General features: G+C 33.0%; 1 protein-coding gene across 1 annotated transcript in view; it reads right to left on the bottom strand.

Moving 5' to 3' along the window:
- Positions 1-12,484, bottom strand: part of LOC129216242 (calmodulin-binding transcription activator 1-like) — a 181,578-nt gene extending 169,094 nt beyond the window's left edge. The window contains exon 1 of the mRNA XM_054850441.1: positions 12,307-12,484. Coding sequence (XP_054706416.1) covers positions 12,307-12,433 — 127 coding nt within the window. The 5' untranslated portion in view covers positions 12,434-12,484. The remainder of the gene's footprint in view (positions 1-12,306) is intronic.
- Positions 12,485-22,908: the final 10,424 nt, after the last annotated feature.

The following is a 22,908-nucleotide window of genomic DNA, read 5'->3' as shown; positions in this document are numbered from 1 at the left end:
ACTCTTAAATTCCAATAAATTCAATACTTTGTATGCATTTGTACAGTAATTTGTTTTCTCTCCAACTGTCCCTTAAATAGAGTGTCTCTTATTCAGAGTTAAAAATATATGGATCTTCCAAATCGAAGGGACTGGGACTTGAAAAAATGTCCCTTAAATAGAGGTGTCCCTTATTTGGAGGTGTCCCTTAAAGGAGGTACTACTGTATATATATATATATATATATATATATAGAGAGAGAGAGAGAGAGAGAAATACACAGTTGTGAATTTTATGAAGCAGTTAATGGATTCAAAATTGGTATATTCTGTTGTTGCTCAGTTCGTGTTTTTAAAAATTAAAAAAATTATTTTTAAGTCCAAGTCGGCTGCGTAAACGTGCCCCGGAAACACGTTTACGCATATTTATTTTGACATCTCACGTGGTTCTGCTAGTGTTTTGAACATAATGAATTATCATCGTTAAAATAAAGCAAATTTATTACAGACTGAGTAGTGTATAAAGTAAGAGCTAAACGGGTATAAAGACAGCAATAAATGATTGTAAGCTATAAGATACGAATTTGTAAGTCAATTAGAAATTAAATACAATTTTCCAAAACTAAATAGCCTGAAAATACTAAACCATTTTGAGAATTCGGAGCAAAAAAAGCGTCAAGGCACGTTTAGAAGTAAGACACAGTAAGAACGTGCGTAAAGGTGCTCAGATGTCAAGGCGTAAACTTGCCCCGTCGCCAAGTTAAGATTTATTTTTAACGTACAAAAAAAATTAATAACATTTCAGTTCAAACAAATACAATTCTCAAAAAAGGATAAAATTCTGCTAATTTTTATATGTTTGTTGTTTTTTAACTAAGTATTATTTATTCACAATAAGTTTCTAAACGTTCAACACAAAATTTACTTGACATGGTAAAAAAACAGATTATTCTTTCTGCATGCTGGACAGAAGCTCGACTGATGCTCAAAAACTTGTGAGGATATTTGCTAGGGAGCAGCATCTATCTGTTATAACTGTTGGTTCACCTGTTATAATTCGTTTTGAAAAACGGGCACTGCGTAAACGTGCCTCGGTCTACTCTACGACTGCGTGTGATTTTTATTGACGCAGGATAGTAAATTAAGTTCCCCCCCCCCCAAGTGAAATTGGTTCAAAATGTTAATTTTCCTCACAAACATCGGAAGAGATATAGACGGCACAATTTTGCAACAAATTCATCAGTGAAAACTTATAGGTTATTATTATCCTTTAAAATGTTCATAAACAGGAAATGAAAGCGATAGCCTTCAAATGTTTTCTCCTACGAAAGGGTATTCAGGTGGTGAAAACATATTTACAGTCCTGATCTCGAGTCGTAAGTATTTTATGAATGACAGGGTTCATACACTTTTGGTTAAAAAAAGTTCCCTGACTTTTCCAGGTTTTCCAGGTTGTTTTTTAGAAAATTCCAGGTTACTTGCTTCATTAAAAATTTAAGTTTAAATAGTATTTTTTTCAAAATAATTAAAATTGTTTAAAGTAGCAATGCAGAAGAACTGAAACTTCTCCCCTTAGATTTAAAAAAAAAAAAAAAAAACTTGGATTTTTTTTTTCCTTTGTTTTCTCTGTCAAAATTTTAAGTCTTTTTAAAACATTTTGTTCAAAATTGTTTTAATTTGTTTACTATTTGTTGAAAACAGAGTACTTTCAACTTATTTTAGCGTTTTTTTTTTTTTTTTTTTGATGTCACGCGTAATATTATAGCGTTTTGCTGTAGTCCTGCAGCAACCTTTTAGCATCCACTTTTGGTTTACAATACTTTTTATTTTCTTATAAGTAGGTTACACAAAACATATTGAGCAAAATGCAAAGCTAAATTTTAGTATAAATATGGTTAACTTGTTGCATCAATTGGCATACCATGTAATGCATAGTAACAAAAATCAACATCCGCCGATCATAGGCCAATGCCAATAATCTTTTTTTTTTTCACATATTAAAGGACGCTTACATTAAAATTTCAAATTTTCTTTTCCAGAAAGCATTAGTTAATTTTCAAAAATTCACAACTTTTTGCACATTTTAATGTTATTTTCAATGTTACTCATTGATATAAACATCCAATTCTTTCTGGAAGTTTAAGTCTACTTCCATTGTGCAAACGATCAAATATGGCGACAAAGTGAAAAATTTAAAATAATATGTAGATTTTTGGATTTGTAGTATAAAAGTAGTAATAAATAATTAATAATCCTTAAAAGGATACAATAAAAGCAAAATAGTCAGTATTTAGCACATAAGAGTCTAAATCAATTAAAACAAAAAATGTTATGAAGATTAAATTTTGCATTTTTCCAGAAAATAATTACAAATTATCCGGAAAAAAAGGCACAATTTGTGTTGTTTTCAATAGTTTGCATTGCAATTAACATCCAATGCCGTTTTCGGGAACTTAGGCACTTAAAAAGTCTTGTGTACTTCCATCTTGGGAATGACCAAATATGGCGGCTATGCCCAAAAATAAGAAATAACTTTTTTAATTTGTTGCATGAAGACAATTAAAAAATAATTAATCTTCATGAAACTACAATTCATTGAAAAATTTTTATCACATTTGCGTCCGAGGCAGTGAGGATAAGATTAAGTTTTAAGAACAAAATTTTTCATTTCTCAAGAAAATTATTTTAAATAACAATAGAAAAACAATTTGTAGACCATTTTTTGTTATTTTCATCAGTTTTCAATTAAAGAAAACATCCAATTCTGCTTTGTTTTTAGAAACTTAGGCATTTTAGGATCGTATCTACATCCATCTTGTGAATGACCAAAGATGGCGACTACGTTTCACACGTAGCTAAAATGATTTTCCGACCCAAAAAAAAAAAAAACTATTTTCCCCGATCGACCTTCCCCCATCTACAGGTTGTGCTTCCGAAGCAGTAAATTGTCTTCTCTCCTTTTGAGTTTGTGCATAATTGCTGTTCACCTGATTTTTTTTTCCCTTGGGAACTACTGAGAGCCAAAAACGGCGGCTGCTGAAGATTTTTTGGGTCGCCACTTTTTTCATTGCTTTAAAATTGTTACAATTTTTTTTTAAATACATCGATAAAAATGAAGATTAGATCTCATAAAGCCAAATTCCCTGGGAAAAAATTGGGAAAAGAAAAATTTTGGGGACACATTTGGAAAATTCCCTGACATTTTTGACTATGTCATTTTCCATGATAATTCCAAGTTTTCCCGGAGCGTACGAACCCTGAACCGAATAGAATGTTGTGGCAACCCATGTAAAACTTTAGGCAGTAGAAAGAAATGCGTTCCCCTCACTGACTCCATGTAAGAAAATCTTCGCTCTTTTGGCGCATTTTTCGTTGTGAAAAAAAAAAAAAAACGTTCATTTCTCGATCGCAGTTTTTAAGTGCCAGCGTCGGTTTAGATAAAAATTTACAATTTTTTCGTGAAATCACAATAAAAACGAAGACTAGATCTCATGGTACTTGATTCCTTGGGAAAAAAAATGGAAAAAAATTTTTGGAGGACAAAATTTGAAAACTCCCTGACTTTTCCCTGACATTTTTGACAGTGTCATTTTCCCTGACAATTCCCGGTTTTCCCGGAATTCCCGGAGCGTACGAACCCTGGAATGAATAAAGGAATGTTAAGTCGATTTACGGACATAAAAACAGGAAATAAACTAAACTTCAAAATTTTCATATGATCCAACGTAATTTTGCATCATGTTTTATTGGACTTTAAAGAAGATTTTGAGCATCATGTGAAGATAGAATTCTCAAAATTTACTACAGCTGTGAAACGTTCAGGAAAAAGTACTTCCCGCTTGGGATCATCGAATAAAAATGGGATGCAATAAAATTTGAAAGTCTGTATCGTTAATAATTTTTGACTTTCAAAAGTCATCAAACTGAACAATGTAGGGAAAAGGGTGGGGGGGGGGACGAGGAGGGAATAGGGAATGATTGAGATTTCAAATTTATAACTGATTTTTGCTTGATACGAGAGAAAATAGTTTGTCCTTCAAAATTTACGAATGTGAATTCATACTAAACCTGCTACAAAGGAAATCTTGTATATACTAAGTGGAGAAGGTGGAAAAACAGTAATCCTTTTACGAAAGGAAAAAAAAACTTTACATAGAAAATTTCCCTTCTTCACAAAAACAACTTCAGTTTAATGCAATGGCTAAGAAAACATCGTTTACTCGACAAAACGAAAAAATGTTGTGGAATTTCAACCGTTTTCTTCTTCCCCCCCCCTAAATCTAACCCAAAAGCGTAAACATATTAAATAAATTTATTAATGACGACGTACTGAAAGAATATGTTGAAGCAAAAGTACTTCATTGACAGTCTTACAAACTTAAACATTTGTGCGTGGTAAAAATCTCGATTACCTCATGCTTGAAAATAACTATTTTCAGAGGATTATTGAAGCAAAAAAATTCAATTCAAATGTATACCAATTATTACGCTAATCATAGGCATTCCAAGTAACTATCTAAAATTTCTGTATTTTTCAATGATTTACTCGTATTTGGGAAATGTTATTGTATCTCTCGGCATAAAACTGAAGAAAAACTCTTAAAGTAAGGCATTGTTGTTCAAAATTAAGAAAGAATAATTAAAAATTCCATGTTAGAAAATAATTAGAAAACTGTTTCTAAGTTATCTTGCCGTTTAAAGTAACTTCGAACTACGTGAGAAATGTGATGTTAAAAAATTGTTTTTTAGTAAAAGTAGTAGCATTTTAAAGCAGAAAAAAAAGTCCTAGACGTTTAAAAAGAATCAATTCTCATTTTTTGGAGCATCACGAGACTTCTAGATTTCGAACCAGATTTAGCATTTAAGATGAGTTTCCAAACAGCAATTTTAGAACTAATGGCTTATATAATTGGCTTAAGGCTTTTTTTTTTTTTTTTTTCGTTCTATGTCTCTAAAGCAGGGTTCGAGATCATAACGTCAAAAATTGGTTAAAACTGCCGAAAACCGATTTAAATAGTCGAAAACAGTCTAAACCTAAATTGATGCTGAAAAATTTTTGTATAAAAAACAAAATTTATAAGTAAAGTATTTTTTAGCATAATATTTTAGTTTATTTTAAATACATCACATTTGCATTGAAAAGTAATGCTTCAAAAAACAACTTTTTTTTTTCTAATTGGCTTCATTAACATTTGATTAATTTCGAATGTTGTAAAAATTGCAGTGTTATAATTTTGTTGAAACAAGTGCAAGCAATCATCATTTTCATGATTCCATATTTGCATGATGTAAGTTTAATTAAAGTGAAAAAAAGAAGCCCTAAGGATTTATTGAAGTTTCAAGCCAAATCAATACAGAAAAATGATATTTTAACCTCATAATTTCTGAAATTATTTAAATTTCTAAAACCTTTTAAAATAGACACACATTTAAAGCAAAAAATGAGCTTTCACAAGGTGTACATTGTAGTTAATGAGAACTATTGCAACAATCATCGTAGATATTTCCAAAAATTAAAACAATGTGTTTTTAAATCAGACTTTCTAAATTTATATTTTTCATACTTTAGATAAGCTATAGTGTATCAAGCAAAAGCACAAGTTAATTGATGCAATACATGGGTAATGAAGAATTGAAATGAAATTTTATACTAAGTAAATACAGCAGACCCTCGTTTTACGCGGGGGTTACGGTCCACGGAAATGCCGCGTAAATCGAAACCGCGTAAGTTGAGACCTAATACTAGTGTTAAATTGGGATTTGGTTCCGCAGATAACAAAATACTTCATTCTAGCGATGATTAAAATTGTATAAGTTTAATGTGTACTTATATCGACTTTTATGCAAAACATACATACAGAAAACATAAATTAATTTCGTGTTCTGTTTATAAAGAGGAGCTGGCTATGACAGTCTTTTGGCAGACATTAAGCATTTGTTTCTGTAATTCTTCGAAGAGCATTGACGCATCTATGATCACTTGCGTTATTTCCATGACAGAATCTTTCTTTACTAACAAATCAGAAAGATCATTTCTATAGTCTAGGAATGGCTCAAAATTTTCAATGTGAACTTTTCTGGTTGCGCGTCACCGACGTCGGTATAACCGTTGGTTTTGGCCTCCTTTGTCACTCCTAAAAGCTCTTCTTCCAGTGAGTTCTGAACTGTGTGAGTTTAAAAACTTTACTTCTAGAAAGAGCTCTGGAACCAATCGCATAAAATGCCCCCAGGGACCCAAGTTCGGTTATTAGCACGCCAAAACGTAATTTATTACTTATAATCTGCAATCTTTAGGAGTTTGGATTTTGAAAGAGGGAAAAATTTTATCTGTTTGCATTGCTACAACCGTGTAAAACCGAAACTTATCCGCGTAAAATAAAATAAAGTTGTCAAATATTAAACCGCGTAAAATAAACCGCGTAAAACGAGGGTCTACTGTAGTCGCCAGTTGTTGTTGTTGGAAATCGACATTGCTGGTTATACCATTAAAATAATTGTATAAGTTGAGATTTCTGACCATTTTTTACATCGGAATTTTGGCATGACAGTTAAATCCAAGGTTAAAACTGTCAAAAACTCATGCAGCAAAAACTTGCCAACACTTCCCTAAAGTACTCTTTACTCTTGCTTCTGCTTTACTTCTGCTTTTGATTAAAGATAAGTTTTAAGCATCATAATGTTTTCTAGTTTAACAAATTCCTAAAAATACTGTTACAAGTTCAACCTCTTCAAGAAATTCTTTAAATGACGACACAGTTCTTGAGAAAACACAGCAGATTTATTTACAACTACGTACAAGAAATATCGTTAGCAACTGCTAAATTAACCATATCGATTAGGCAAATATCAATTAACACCGAAAACTCAACGGTCACACGCGTACTTACATCGAAATACGCAAAAACAGAGCGCAAAGGCAAATACATACTTTCCAGTTCACGGCTCACACCAGTCTGACTTTGAACACGCGGCATGGCTATTTATGAACCTCGAAAGAGAGCTCTCAAATATTCCAGGTGATTCACGAAGTTTCCTTCCATTTTCTTTTTATTCATTCACAAATCTTATCATTCAGAAATTGAGGGACTATATACTTCATTCGAATGCAAGGGGGTTGTATATTCATCACAAGAAACTACATACAGGTTACGTTACTAAGACAATTTTAGATGAAAGATAATGGAATAAACGTTAAATTTAGCCAGGTTACAACAAATTAATCATAAAAATAATTACTATTTACAGAATTTGTAACAATACTAAAAACTATCTCCTGCTTTCAAATTGGACTTAATATGGATCGACAGAGTTTGTTTTCGGAATTTCTTGAAAATCGTTCAAGAACAATACAATGTTTTAATCACGCACATTATCCTAATACTGCTGCCACGAACAAAATAACTTTCATCAACAACTACAAAAATGCTCACGAAGAGTCCATATTGAATCAATATTTAGAGCACCGGCTCACAGCCTACTTAAACAAGCTATTTACCGAAAGCACTGAGTAAATGAACACACGAAGAGTTTGGAAATAAGTCGTTTAAAGCAGTAACCTAAACAATGGTTAACAACAGCTTGAATGCATCCAATCAGAAGGGCAGAGCATGTCGATGCAACACTGAATTCAGACACTTGAACCGTGTTGCTAAGGCGACCCTAACGAAATAACAATTCAGGTAAAATGAATTCGTGGGGAGTGCACGATGCTGCACACACATAATGGGCATTCGTTAAAGTTTCTAACAACGCTGTTGGATAATCACCGGACATTGATTGCGAATTTAGATATGACGGGATCCGACAGTGCCAAACGACTAGTCACGGAAAATAGAACTAGTTTAAAAGTTCGTTCCAAAACAGACGAACTGAATTGTAGATCACACAAAAAAAAGAAAAGTTAAAACATATTTTCTTTGCAAATTTTTTAATCCAGACATTGGCGCAAACGATATTACAAATCAGTATTTTGACCCGGAGTTCAATTAAATTCTGTAGATAACGTGCTAATGTAGATGTGACGGGATCTGACAGTGCCGAAAGTCTAGCCGCGGAAAACAGAACCAGTTAAAACTTGTTCCAAAACAGACGACCTGCCATTTATTTCCTTATACATCACACAAAAATAAATAAATAATTAAAAAACCTAAAATATATCTTCTTTTAAAATTCAGACTTTACAGAACTGAAAAGCACAAGCGATATTACATGTCAGTGCTTTGCCCAAGGTTTCAGTTAAGCTCTAGGCGGCCCTAATCGTTATAATGGGAAAATTTTGCTACTTGTCCAGCAGTATTGTCCGTTTTTCACGAGAAGGCACTTCCCTCCACCTCCTCGAACGCAGAGTTCCATTTTACGCGTTGGTGATCGGTAAGCAATCCACGCGCTTCTAAAGGAGACCACCAGACAGCCTCAACTTGGGCGTGCAATTTAATGCGCAAAAAAAGACAGTGTACTTTACAGCACTTGCTTCACTTGTCTGTTGCCATTTTAGTTATTCTTTCATTTTAGGAACTGCTGCTTTTACAACAGAATGCTATGAACTGAATATACCTTCTGCCGAAAACAGGGAAATAGAATCATCGGATACCAGGTGACGGAGGAGTGAAGTGCCTTCTCGTGGAAAACGGACAGTACTTCACTCTCTTGATGGAACGTTCAATCGACTTTTCACGCACTTGCGCATCAAAGCTCAGTTTTGTGCAGCTCGGGGCTGTAAAGAGACTTATGACTTAAAACACACTCTTAGAATAAGGGTCATAAAGGGTAAGGTAAAACGGCTTAACTGGCCAGTGACTCTAGTTATCATTGCGACAGAGAACATGGAATGGCGAGAGAAAACTCGAATGAAAACAATGTTATAGTTGTGCCACGGAGAGATGGCGGATGAACTTGGAGCGGAACAGACCGCTTCATTTTGTAATAGGTCGAATTAGAAAGAACAAGCAAGAAGTAAAGTTTTTACTGTTTGCTTGTTCTTGCTGATCATACCTACTACAAAATTAAGTGTTATGTTTCCGCTTCCAGTTTATCCGCCATCTCTCCGTGGTACAACTATACCGACCAATGACCAACCAACACACAACACATGAAGCGTAGATCAAAAGTGAGATGAAATTGTTCTCCCAGCTCTTGGTTATTTCAGTGGAACGTTTCGTGATTTCAGAGGTTTTCACCTATTTCACCAAAAAATCAAGTATCTTCGCAAAAAAGTTTCCTGAATTCCTAAAAGATGCACGAATGCAGACCTTGCACTGGTGTGAAAAATATTTTTTGCTACCAGTTTAAATATTGACGGAGCGTGTTTATTAAGTGTATCGATTTTAGATTGTTTATGGCCCGTCCGGATTGACTAAGCTTCCAATGGGAGCAAATAAGTCACTGGATAGATACAGTTTTGCGAGGCAGGAATTGCAGGCAAGGAATATGCTTGATTTTTGCTTGCAATTTTCGCGTAGCGTAGCCGTGGTTGCTTTAATACTTCTGGAGCTTTCTTGGTAAGTCAGGAAGGTTCTAATTAAATAAATTAAACCTATTTAATTTTTCTAGAAGGTTCACGACTGGCTTTAATAAGGGAGATTTCCTAATATTTCAGAAAGGTTACTGACTTTTATCGGAAAAGTTCCTGGTTTTTGTAAGATATGTTGCTGGATAAAATTGGGCACAACAGCTGCCTATTGTTTTCCAGGAACGTTTCTGAATCGTTTTTACAGTGCACCGAGAGACAGGGTTCGATACCCGACAAGGGTATGAATGTTATTCATCAGTACAGTAATTCTTTAATCATGTCCCAGTGGTGGGTTCCCGATACAGTGGCCGCCGCTTATATGAATCACGTTTGTTCTAAACTGTTTTGATTCCATAAAGCGGCAGATTCAATAAAGCAGCTAATTCAATAAAGCTGGATTTTGTTCTGTTTTTGACGATTTAATTCATTAAAGCGGTTCATTCAATTAGCCACTGGATCAATTAACCGGCGGCTACTGTATAAGCTATAGATCCTCGGCGATCCACAGAAGGAACTTCAACTATTCCGTCTGTTAAGCTCCATAAAAATGCAAGCAGCTAGCCAATCGCTCAGCAGGTGACATTCCTGAATCAGAGCATTTACGAATTGCAGATTTAAAAATAATATCTTTTGTACTGTGTGAACAAGTTTTGCGTAGAAAATGGGCAAGCGTACACAATAACAACGAAACCACGAGTTCCAGTCCAACAGTGAGAAAGTATGTTCTTAATTTAGTGATATATCTTTCAGAAAACTGCGAATTGGTTTAGTTAACAGCATATTTTTAGGAAAAGAAGGCAAATTGCTGCAACTTCCATGAGTAAAATCTTTTGAAATAACTATAAGGTTACCAAGAATTCAGTTTTCAATGCTGAAGATGTGAGCTAATAAACCAAAGATCTTTTTACCAATTCAATACATTTCAAATCAGAAACAAAGAAATGTTTAAGTGATAACACATCTGCGCAGATCACATATCGTTAAAGTACACTTGAAAGTTTTATAAAACAATTTTCTTTTTAAAATACGACTTGGAGAAGAAACTAAATGAATATTTTAGAAAGCAAGTTTGAAATAATAAAATAATTCTTTACTAACAATGTACCCCAATTAGAATTTACAATACTTCATAATAAAATAATTGTTTCTAATCATAAAGAAACAGAAACAAGTTTCTGGCTACACAAATGTCCGTTTAAAAAAAAAAAATAAGTAAGTAAATAAACTTTTATGGGTTTTATTAAGTTTTTATAATGTAAGCTAATAATTACAAGTAGACTTACATTACAAAAAATCATTACTTACATTTTAATGATTACCATTTTATTAGGTTTTAATAATGTAAACTGCACTAAAAAAACCCTTAAAATTAGATTAAACTCAGTAAAAATTTAGAAATTTTGACTTGGATTAGAGCGAACTTAGCACATTAACTTCAAAAAGTGTAATATCGAAGTTACAACAAAGAAAATTATACGTTAAAAACTTAATGAGTTCTTGTGACTTAGTTCTAAAACGTTATTTGCTACAAAACAGTTGGAATTTCGCTTTTTCTATCCCAAACTTCGGATATCATGTTTCCATTCAAAACGTTCAAAAACGATGCGTTAGTCGTACCAAAAGCCTATTTCTTATTTCACTAAAACAGCTTAAGTACTGTATAAAATTTCTAGCAAATAACTCAATACATAGTGAGAAACTTTCAAGTTCTATAGAAAAATGATAATTGTGAAAAAGAGCAAGCTAAAAATAAGACTTTATAAAAACATAAATAAAAAGCTTGCTTTAAAATAAGTTAATTTATTTTCTGAAATTATTTTAACTCCCCCAGCCATTGAACATTTTTTTCCCACTCAGCACCTCAATTCGTATGAAATACAAAAGAATAAAAATAAAGAAAAAAAATCTTTCACATCACCGAGCCAACTTTATTTTCAAAAATAAAAAATAAAAAAATAAATAAAAAAGGCGCCAAAATTAGGCGAAAAATTGTTTTTAAGAAATAAATAATATAAAGTAAAATAAATAGAAAAAAATTCAAAGAAAATAAAAACGAATTAGTTCAGAGGCAAAGAACTACGGAATATTATCATGAGCGAAAGCTAAGAGCACAGAACAATTGCCAAATTTATCACAACACATTGACATTGACACTCATATTATACCAGAATTTTTCCTTCTTTTTAATCGTTTCATTGGTGTGGGGGAAAAAAGCAAAGTTGAATATCTGAAACACGATTATGTTTTTAAATTCCCTACTCCTTTTTTTTTTAATTTCTCGCATGACCCCCCCCCCCCCCGCCTTCCTCCCCCTTCATGCTTTAAGTTCTTGAATTCATCACAAAAATTTAACCTAGATTTTACGGGAGCAATTTTATCTTCGTTTTTTAAAAAAGGAGAAGGAGAATTAAATACTAAATATTTATCAAAGGCCACTTTAGAAAAATTAATAAATCCTCAGCAAAGCCCTAATTTAACGATCCAAAAAAGAAAAAAAATCTACTCTTCACAGTTTAAAATAGTTTAAATATCTACTTTTTAATTCGAGTACAATTTTCATAAAAGTTAATTAATCTGAGAGGACTATATTACTCTTTTGTAAATACACAAAAAGATTTTAATAATATTCATTAAAGCTATCCGCAAGTAACTGCCCGAATCGCCTACAGGGGGGAAAAAGGATTAAAGAGATGGAGGAAAAAAAAATTCCTTCAGTCATGAGACGGTAACGCCCCCATCAGAATTGGCAAAATGTTGCCATTTGGAACCATTACAATTCATGCACTATGATGAGAAAGGGGACAAAAAAGGGCCGCTTACGCGTCATGGTAGTGTTATGGGTGGTAGCGGCGTGGTTCTGTCGCTGGAGAAGCTGGTAGACGGGGAAGAGTCGGCCATCCTCTTTGATGTGCAGCTGGACAACGGAGAGCTTTCGGACGATCGTCATTGGCCATAGCCATCCGAGGAGAAACCTCGGAGAACGTCGGCCGGCGGCTCCGAAGCCTTCCGATCAATGCCGAACTACGCGTACACTCGCTCGCGCGCTCTCGGGCGGGTAAATAGGCGCAGGACTCCTAGGCCGCTCTTGCGCATCTTACACACTCTCTGATCCCCTACCGCTACACGAAAGGTTACAATTATACTTTTAAAGCGTTCTTAGAAAGGAGGGGATTAATATGCGGGGTTGGGGAGCGGAGGATTTCATTGTGAGGGGAGGGGGGCTGAGAAGTATGTTGCCGGGCGGATTTCGGGATCTTGGTGAGTACACGGAAGATTAAAATCTTGATTCGGAGGAGATTTTTCTCTCCGGATCAATTTTCTTGGCTCGTGTTATTTTCACTAGAAAACTAAAAGTTTTAGCTTCCATTAATAAATGAGTTTAAATTACTTTTGAAACAATAGAGATTACATAAATAATTAATTTGAAACTGACTAGCTGGATTCAGTTATTAAGGGGAGTTGGTACCATAAAACCTAAAAAAAAAATAGTTTTTCTGTTTTTATAAATTTAAAACATTCAGACCTAGAGTTTTAAATCGACACAAAAATTCATGTTTTTATGCAGATTAAAAGTAACTCAATCTAAATATTAATGGGTCAGGAATGTATTGATATGTAACTTTCAAAAGCTATTTTCTCAAAACGTCAATTTTAAAAACTTGTGTTCTTCTTTTTCTAAAAAAAAATTACTTTACATGACTTAGAAATGTTCACCACGTTTTATTTCACAAATTTCGTGTTCATAATTACACTGAAGTGAAATTCTTTTGCTTTAGGACTCGCACTTTTTCATAAACAGCTGTTTTCATGGTCAAAAATGTCTTTTTACCTTCTTCTATATCTAATATATAGAAGAAAGTATTGGATTCGTGCAAATTTTCGAATTTCGAATTTTGACGGATTCGAACGTTTTGAGGTGTGCTGAGTCCATTTCGACTATTTTTGGAAAATGTCTGTCTGTGTGTGTGTGTATGTGTGTGTGTGTGTCACGTCTGTGTGTGACCAGTTTTTTGTGGCCGCTCTACAGCAAAAACTACCGCATGAAATCGAACGAAATTTGGTACACATATGTGCCCCTATGTGAACTTGTGCCCATTGGTTTTGGCGCGAATTCCTCCAAGGGGGGTGTAGCAATGGGACTTTTTTGAGTTACGCGTGATTGTTATTCCTCAGGAAGTAACTGGCGGAATCAAACAAAATTTGGTCCACATGTTGCCCCTAACAGGAGCAGGTGCTGATTCAATTTTGGTGTCAATAGCTCAAACGGAGGTTGAGTTATAGAACGTTTTTTGTCGTCAATTGTGACTGCTGTATCTCAAGAAATAATGAACGGAATGAAAGAAAAATTTATCGGCAAGTAGTCCTTAGTGGGTATAAGAGCTGATTTTATTTTGGTGTCAACAGCTAAAAAGGGGGTAGCGCAATCGCCCGTTCTTTTTTTCCATTGTGAGTGCCCTATCTCAAGAAGTAATGCTACGTTCTGGTTGAAATTTGGAATATATGTGAATCCATATGTAAACAGGCTTTGGTTCAATTTTGACGCCAATCGCTCCAAGAGGTATTGATTTTTTTTTTTTTTTTTTTTTTTTGAACAAAAATAGCTTTATTAATGCAACAATAAGAAAGATAAATCGTAATAGATTATCGTCTGCGTATTTCCCGTGATTTTAATTGTATGGAAATGATCGGAAATATTATCGCAATGATTTAAAATTTTTAACTGTTGCCATCTTATGTTTGTTAACAAATAAAATATTTGTAATTAATTCAAGCAAGACTTTTAAAATAACTTTCAATTTTCGCTCTTTGCTTTGCTTTTGCAATAATTCAGACATTGGGATGGTCGTCAAGTTTTTGCATGTGTAATTTTGTTTTCATTGGGAATATTGCTTCCTCGTCAAGCATGGGGAGGGATTAGAAAAAAAAAAGAAAAATATAGAAGAAAGTTTCGTGATGGCCGCAACATACTAGTTTTATTATTTATTTAAAAATTGACTATCGGCTTAGGTTTAATAAATTAATGAGATATCTCTTGAAAACACCGTGAAAATTGTGAATTTTTATCATTACAACTCTTTGCGAAAAAGGTACTGTAAAGGCACTTATTTTCGCGAAAAAATATCTGTGATTTCGCAAGCTGAAAATTCCGCGAATTTTATATGAATAAAAGGAAAATTATTAAAAAATATATATATTTCGCGAGGCTTACATTTTTTCGCGATTACATCGGGCTCGCGAAAAGGAGTTATCAGCAATTTAACATCAGAGCAAGATTTCTGAAACGGACATTGTAGACCACCACATAGCAGTCGTTTGAAATTTGTGGGGCCAGTCTCCCAAGGGAGGGGAGAACAGAATTATAGGAAACGGGGCGCGGAGCTGTTTCCAATTTTTTTTAGCAATAAATAAAAATTAAACTCGTGTCGGAAAAATAAGAACCAGAAAAACGTCATCGCAACAGCATTCGAGTTTGAGCGTCCGCACAAAAAACAGCGATATCTTTTCAATGACCCCACCGTATGAGAAAAGTTTAACCTCAAAAAAAGACCATCCATCACATTAATATTGAATTGATATTTCACTAATATTGTTTTTTTTAAATCTTTTTCTGCAATTTTTTACGTACAATAAAACCTGTAAAGTTAACCACCTGTCCAAGTTGAGCGCTATTTTCAGGCACAGAATTAGATCTATATCATAAAATTCAACCTTAATAAGTTGACCCCAAAGTAGTGCACAGCAAGTGGTCTACTTATATACTGTATTTTAAAATGAAATACTTCCAATATTCACATTTTATATAATGACAACGAAATATGCTTTTGATGCATAAAAACTAATATATTATACTAGTTGGTGTACATTTTAACCTATTAAGTACATCGTAACATCAGGATAGCATTCATGAACTCAGATTATTACGAAAATTGAAAGGTGGAAGAAGTATCGTAAGAAAAAATGAGGCGCGAGTGTGAAAAGTTTAGGAACCACTGCCATAAGTGTTTTTCGGGTTTGAACGTAATGAAGATATGCAGCAGAGCAATATTATTGGACATAAAAAGGGCGAATTAACTAAAGTTAAATTTCCGCTGTTTTTTTACAAAAAAAAAAAAATCAAAATATTCCAACGTGACATCTCGACAAATTATTATTATATTGTTTAGATATTTACTTTCTTTAAATAATTTTCTAGGGAATGAACTAAAATAATTTCTATTCTATGAATACTTTTTAGTTTTGAAATTTGATTTAAAGTTTTTATCTGGAAAACTACAGTAGACTCTTGTTTTCGGCGGGTTTTTTTTTACGCGGTTTAAGATATGACACCTTTATTTTATTTTACGCGGATAAGTTTCGGTTTTACGGGGATGAGCAGCAATGCCAACAGATAAAATTTTTCCCTCTTTCAAAATCGAAACGCTAAAAGATTGCAGATTGCGCGTAATCATCTGCATTTTGGCGTGCTAATAATTGAGCTTGGACCACTGGAGACATTTGATGCGATTGGTTCCAGAGTTTCTTCCAGAAGTACAGTTATTAAACTCACACAGTTAGAACTCACTGGAAGAAGAGCTTCTAGGAGGGACAAAGGAGACCAAAACCAACGAGGATACCGACGTCGGTGACGCAAAACCAAAAACTTTCACATTGAAAATTTTGAGCCATTCCTAGACAATCGAAATGATCTTTCTGATTTGTTAGTTTCATTTGGGTGATTGAATAAATTTCACCTCTATCAGGTTGGAGGTTTTTGAAAATTTCCTCTAAAAACCGCTCAAGAGTAAATTTTAAGCAAATTTGTACTTATTTATGCCCCAAAATACAGGTCTATTTATATTTACTGAGTTCAAGTTAGAAAAATATATAATGGTGCTCTTTGTGACAAGTTTTAGAAACACTGCTCCGTACGTGTTCGAATACATTAACGGAATTTTAGTTTGTAACAAACGTTGAAGCGTACAAAAATATGAAATATGAGGATATTAACCAGGTGAAGTTTGTTCTCCGAAATGATTATTTTTTAAACCGAAATACTAAAACTTTAGCTTCAATAATTGAATGAATTTTGTTTATTAACAAAAAGTTAAAGAGTGCGGAAGCTACTTCCCCACCTCTACTTTTTTCCATCAGGAAACTCAAAATTTTAACTTACATTAATAAATTAATTTTATTTACTTACAAAGTACAAGAGATTATTTTTCAAAAAAATACGAAACAATATGGTTTTAACAAGATCAAGATTTTCCTCCTTAAATTTATTTTCTTGGAGACTGTTAACTTTTTTATTAACAATCTTCAAGAAAATGAATCATTTCAGCTTCAATTAATGAAGGAATTTTATTCATTTACGAAATACTAGAAATTAAGAAAATACGAAACATTAAAAGATTAACTCAATGAAGGTTTTACTCTGAAGCTACCTTATGACAATTGTTTTCTTCCATCAAAATAGTCAACATTTCAGCTTCAATTAACAAATGAAACTTATTTACAAACAAAATGCTGGAAATCAAGGGTACTCCAAATATGACACCATTAAAAAAGTGAAGCTTGTTTTTAAAATCAGAAACATTAGAACATCGATTAGGAGATGATTATTTCTCAGAATCTATTTCAAGGATGCTTAAATTTATTCCATCAGAGAACTTCAAAATTTCTATAATTATTGAAACATAATAGTAAAACTTAGTTTTTTTAATAAATTTTCTGCGGTAACAATTTGGGAACATTTTACTAGCGTTTCATGAAACCGGCATTATAAACGGATAGAAATGAATTAATTTCACTAAAATAACGCTTAATATCATAAACTTCGTTAAGCCAGTTTCGGTTAAGATGAAATTATGCTTAAAGCGAAGAAAATATTCCTCCCCAACCAATTGATTAGATTTTCCTTAATTTAACAGAATTTCCTCAGGGAGCTTTCAAGAGCAATGAAAAAAAAATCAAGTCTTCTACTACTAAAGTTTTATTTTTCTACATACGGTAAACAAAATAACAGTAGACTATGGAAAAGCAGCAAAAAAAAAAAAAAACTAGAAAAAGGAAATTAATTACGCAGCGAAACTCGTAAAAAATTGCTCTTTTTTTTGTGTGTGTGTCATAAAGTGATCGCATCATTACCAAGTTAAATAATGAAATTGTGACAAGGCAATAGAGGTTTATTAGATAATTTTCGAACTGCACAGAAACATTTGATAAGAAATCTGTCAAAAGGAATCGAGTCATTCACTTACAGTCTGAGTAAAAACTTTAAGTCCAGTGTACTTTTTTGAGAAATTCGACACACCTTAATCTTAGAATCGAAAAGTCATATGAGTGATAATTATTAACCTTAAATACAAGTAAAAAAGACAAAAAAAATTTAATTTTAAGAGTTTCATTATCAGAAAATATTAGAGATCAATATTTGAACGTGAGTAAAATCTTTAAGGCCAACATAGAAAAAAGCATATGAGGACGAAAATTTAAGCATTTATAAGCTTGTGTGGGAGCCATTCCTTCAAATTACTTCAAATATTCTTGTTTTCATTAAAGAAACTAGTTTTTGACAAAATTCGGGATGTATTTTTTACCATTCATCTTCGATAGTAGATTTCAGCTCTATTGATGAAGTAAAATGTCTCTCCTTTGCATAAACTCCTCTTGCTAAGTCACTCAATAAGTTCTCTATTGGGTTAAGATCTGAAGACTTAGTTGGTATGTCAAAGTTTCAACATTGTTTACTTGGAGCCTATTTTTTGCACTGTTACTCGGATGGATAGATGCATTGTTTTGCTGATATTTTAAATTTTCTCCAGCAGTAAATTCGGCATTTGGGAAAAGATGACTTGGGAGGACATTTTGAATGCTTGTGAGTTCATTTTACCTGAAACAAACGCAACTGAGCACACACCATTGTAAGCAAAGCGCTCACAAGTTCTGACAGAGCCTCCATCTAATTGGCGATAGTAGAATATTTTTTTTCTTTTCTTAAATCATGCCAATAGTACTTCCATCCGTTTGGCCCATCCAAACTCCACTTCTTTCTGTTAGAAAAAATTATTTGTATGCATTGGTTATCCCAGTTCATGATTTCCTAGCTAAAGTTGAAACGTTCTATATTGTGCATTTTCAATAACTGAGGTTTCAGCAATTTTGCAGCATTAATAAAATTTCCACACCTTCTAAATGTGTTATATATCATTTTTGACAAACATTTAAACCTATCGTCTGAACAAGTTTCCTGGTTGAGTACTTTTCAGGTAATGTAAGTTTCCAAACTCTTCTTTCATGACGCGAGGACAGAGCTTTAAGTTTTCCCGGGTTTTCCTTTTTCCCTAATTGTATTTAAATCAAACAAAAATGTTGACTTCAGTCTTCGACCTTCCTATTTTTTCGCAACTACTAATCCTTGTTGAAGAAAAAGCTTCAATCTGCCCTCTTTCTTGAACAGTTAACTGTTTACCTTACGATATCGTCACAAGTGGAATAAAAACTTTGAAGAAATTAATCACAAACCTGCAAGTTGAAGGGTTTCTACAATCTTGTTAAATGATGTGACATTTATTACTAGAGACGTACCGAGTAGCACTTTGGCCGAGTAGCCGAGTACCGAGTACTCGGTCTTTCACTACTCGGCCGAGTACCGAGTACTCGGCCTTTCACTACTCGGCCGAGTACCGAGTTACCGAGTACTCGGCCTTTCACTACTCGGCCGAGTACCGAGTTACCGAGTACTCGGCCTTTCACTACTCGGTCGAGTTACCAAGTACCAATTATGTTTTAAGAAGAACCACCGACACACATGTGATAAATTTTGAACTTATTGGAATAGTAGTATAGACCTCCTTGTCCATATAATAGTTTTTAAAACTAAATTCCTGCTGAAATTTAATTACGCATTATATAAACAATTTTGTTTGTGTCAAAAATTTTACAAAAAAATTATTTTTAAAATAAAAAATAAATAAATAAAAGGTATGATTAATCAAGTTGGAATTAAAACAAATTACAGTGAAATCCCTCTAATGCGGACACTAACAGGACAATTTTTTTTTGTCCGCAATAGAGAGGTGTCCTCAAATGTTATTTGCATTGGAACTGGGGAATTAAATATTGTCCACATAACAGGGGTGTCCGCCTTTGAGAGGTGTCCGTTAGGAGGGGTTTCACTGTATACCAATCAATTATAGTTCTAGTCTGCCAAACATTAATAATTTTTAAAAGCAGATAAAACAAATGTGCAGGAATACTGCAGACACGTGTTTCTGACCCCCCGTTACAAGGAACGTCTTTTTCAGTGCATAACATGTGAGCTAAAGAATGTAAAGACATACGACGAAAAAATCCAACTTTTGTCGGATGCCTTTAAATCCACGAGCTCCCATTTTGTGCATTGAAAAAGAAATTCCTAGTAACGCCAAAACATGTGTCTGCATTGTTCCTGCACTGTGCTTTTAACGTTGTTTTATTTTCTTTTATTTTTTAAGGAAAGGTATTTTTATATTTTTTATAACTAATTTTTGTTTGTAGCAAAAATCCATTTTTAATATAAAAATTCCATATTTTCTATACTTACCTTTTTTGCATAGTTTTTAATAAATAAGTTTTATTAACTTTGGGGGCATTAAAATAAAGATTTATTCCATTGAAGCATTACAAAGTTCATTTTTCTTAAAATTTAAGTTTGACTTATAAATTTTAATTCTAAATGATTGCAGAATATAATGCTTGCTCTTTTTTCTATAAATTTTAGTATCTGTCTTGGACAATACTCAATTTTTTGCAACTACTCGGTATTGTCCGAGTATCTGATCAGAATTTGGCCGAGTACTGAGTACTCGGCAGATTGGCAGAGTACCGAGTAGTTACCGAGTACTCGGTACGTCTCTATTTATTACAATATAAGTGCTTGCAGTTTTTTAAAAATACTAGTGGCCTCAAAGTTTTTACTCAAGCTGAAATGCTAACGTTGGATAAACCACTGCTTTTCTGGTTATTGCATGCTTTACAAATCCTGTCTGTTGCGTTATTTCTTACTAATGAACATTAATAATTAATAATACAATATTAAAATCCCTTTAATTAGATTTTCCTTTTTTAAAATAAAATTATACTGGCCTTAAAGTTTTTACTCAGGCTGTATATTTAACAGTTTTAGTTAACTTAAAACCTGACCGAACATGAATATATTGATACTTTTAATTAACTGTCAATACAGAATGTGGCGATGTCCCTAAACTTTTCCAGTACTGCCGTGGAGTACGAAACCTTACCTCGCATGCTGTTTTTTTATTAGACATACACAGTACAGTTGAAACTCGCTAAAACGAACTTAAAGGGACCTTTAAAATCAATTCGTCTTACTCGAAAAACAATAAATAACGTTATGTGAAACTACAATAGGACGGGGGTTGCAAATGTTGTTCGTTTTAGCAGTAATTCGTTTTAAGCGTGATCGAAGTAATGAGGTTCGGCTGCACAACAATATCCTTGAAAATAGCAACAGCCGGTTGAGCTTTAGGGGAGTAAAAGCAGCTAGAGAAAAGTTGTTGTTGATACAATATTCAGTATCAAAATGAATGATGTAAATGGATTAAATTTTTGCACCGAAACCAGGACAAGGGGTCATTGTTTTAAGCTATTCAAATCTCAGGATAACCTGGAAATAAGGAAAAACTACTACTTTAGTAGGGTTGTGGGCACTTGGAACAGCTTATAGAAAGAGACAGGGTTGGTAAAAAATCCGTTTTTTTTTTCAAAAAAAACCAAAAAAAAACGGTTTTTTTTGGTTTAAACCAGATTTTTTTGGTTTAAACCGGGTTTTTTTTTGGTTTAAATACTATTTTCGAGAAAAACAATTAATTTTCGGAAGGTAATTAAGGTTCCATGTAATTAACAGTTATTCAATAGTCACATTATACCTAATTTCTTGATTAATTAAAGAGATTAGAACAAAATCTTGTAACTAAATTAAATAATTAAAATAGCTTTCTGCATGGAAATATTGATTGAAATGTTTGACTTGATTAACATATTAGTATGCATAGACATTCTTTTTAAAACAATATGAGTAAGTAACTTTTGTAAACTGCACTGGTTAGCTAAGGCAAAGCAAATACCAAAATCCCAATTCCAATGAATAAAAGGGGGGGGGACTAAGAATTATCTGCACCCAATAGTCATAAAGCAACATAGGTGTATAGCCAATCAAAATCTTTTGAGCACACAGAATCCAAAAAAAAAAAAAAAAAAAAAACACCAATGGAGAGTCAATGGAGTCTCAATCAATTTTTACACATACATTTGCATTTTGTTCTGGGAATTTAAAAATTTGTCTTTTAATCTTCCTACATTATAATATAAGAAACTATTATGTATCATAATATGAAGTATAAACATTTTTTTTTTAATTTGATTCAAAAAATATTATTTGTGTTTAACTGCAGAACAAATCTTAATTTTTAGGTGCAAACAATTAAGTTAGACTGTTGATTACCTTACAAGTCAAAGTTAAAATTCCAGGAAAGTGCATATAAATGGGCAAAAATGTCACACCCCTGCAACAGGAATGAGCAATATAATGAATTGCATCTACAATAAAAGATTCAACCCTTAGTAAATCTTAACTAATCATGCAATTTAAGCATAATGATGGAAGTTGACTGAAATCTGCTTTTTGGCACATATATGAAATAAAAAATATATTAATATATTTTTTCCGATTAAAGCTTGTAATACATTTTGAAGAAGCAACTTTGCAATTTTAGTATTTATCTCTGCAACTTAGCTAGGAACTTAGCATAAATGGAATTTTACATTTTTCAATATGTGTGGGAAAATCAATGTAAACCTGTAAAATGGATTTTTTTTTTTTTTTTGGCTTTTTTTTTTAAAAACCATTTTTTAAAAAAACCACATGGTTTTTAAAAAAAAAACAATTGGTTTAAACCAAACAACCCTGGAAAGAGATGGTAATGAGCAAGGGGGTGGATGGCTTTAAGAGAGCCATTGATCTTCATTGGGGACTAATAAATTGACAAGGACCAGCCTAGCTGGGCCAAGAGCCTGTTGCTGGTCATCACATTTGTATTTGTATTATTTTGGATCAAAGTTACCACGGCTGTACCTATTTTATTCCTTTTTTTAACCAGTTAGGGTAACGACCCCAGTAATTGGCACCATTTCATGAATTAAAAAAAAAAAAACTTGCAAATATTTTTGTATTAAAGCATGCACATCTGTGCATCTATTTAGTTGACTAAAATCAAAAATATTTGAATTGTTATTTTTATAAAAATATATATATATATAACGTCACCAAAATCACTGGGGCACCTGATACCCCAGTGTATGACACCTTGTGATCCAGTTATTGGCACATGTTGATAGAACTGGAAAATCACATTATTTTTCACTTTTAGATTACATAACTTTAAC

Source organism: Uloborus diversus, chromosome 2, assembly GCF_026930045.1.
Source record: "Uloborus diversus isolate 005 chromosome 2, Udiv.v.3.1, whole genome shotgun sequence".
NCBI classification, from domain to species: Eukaryota; Metazoa; Arthropoda; class Arachnida; order Araneae; family Uloboridae; genus Uloborus; species Uloborus diversus.
Note: the sequence above shows the minus strand (reverse complement) of the source record. Positions and strands in the feature narration are given on the sequence as shown.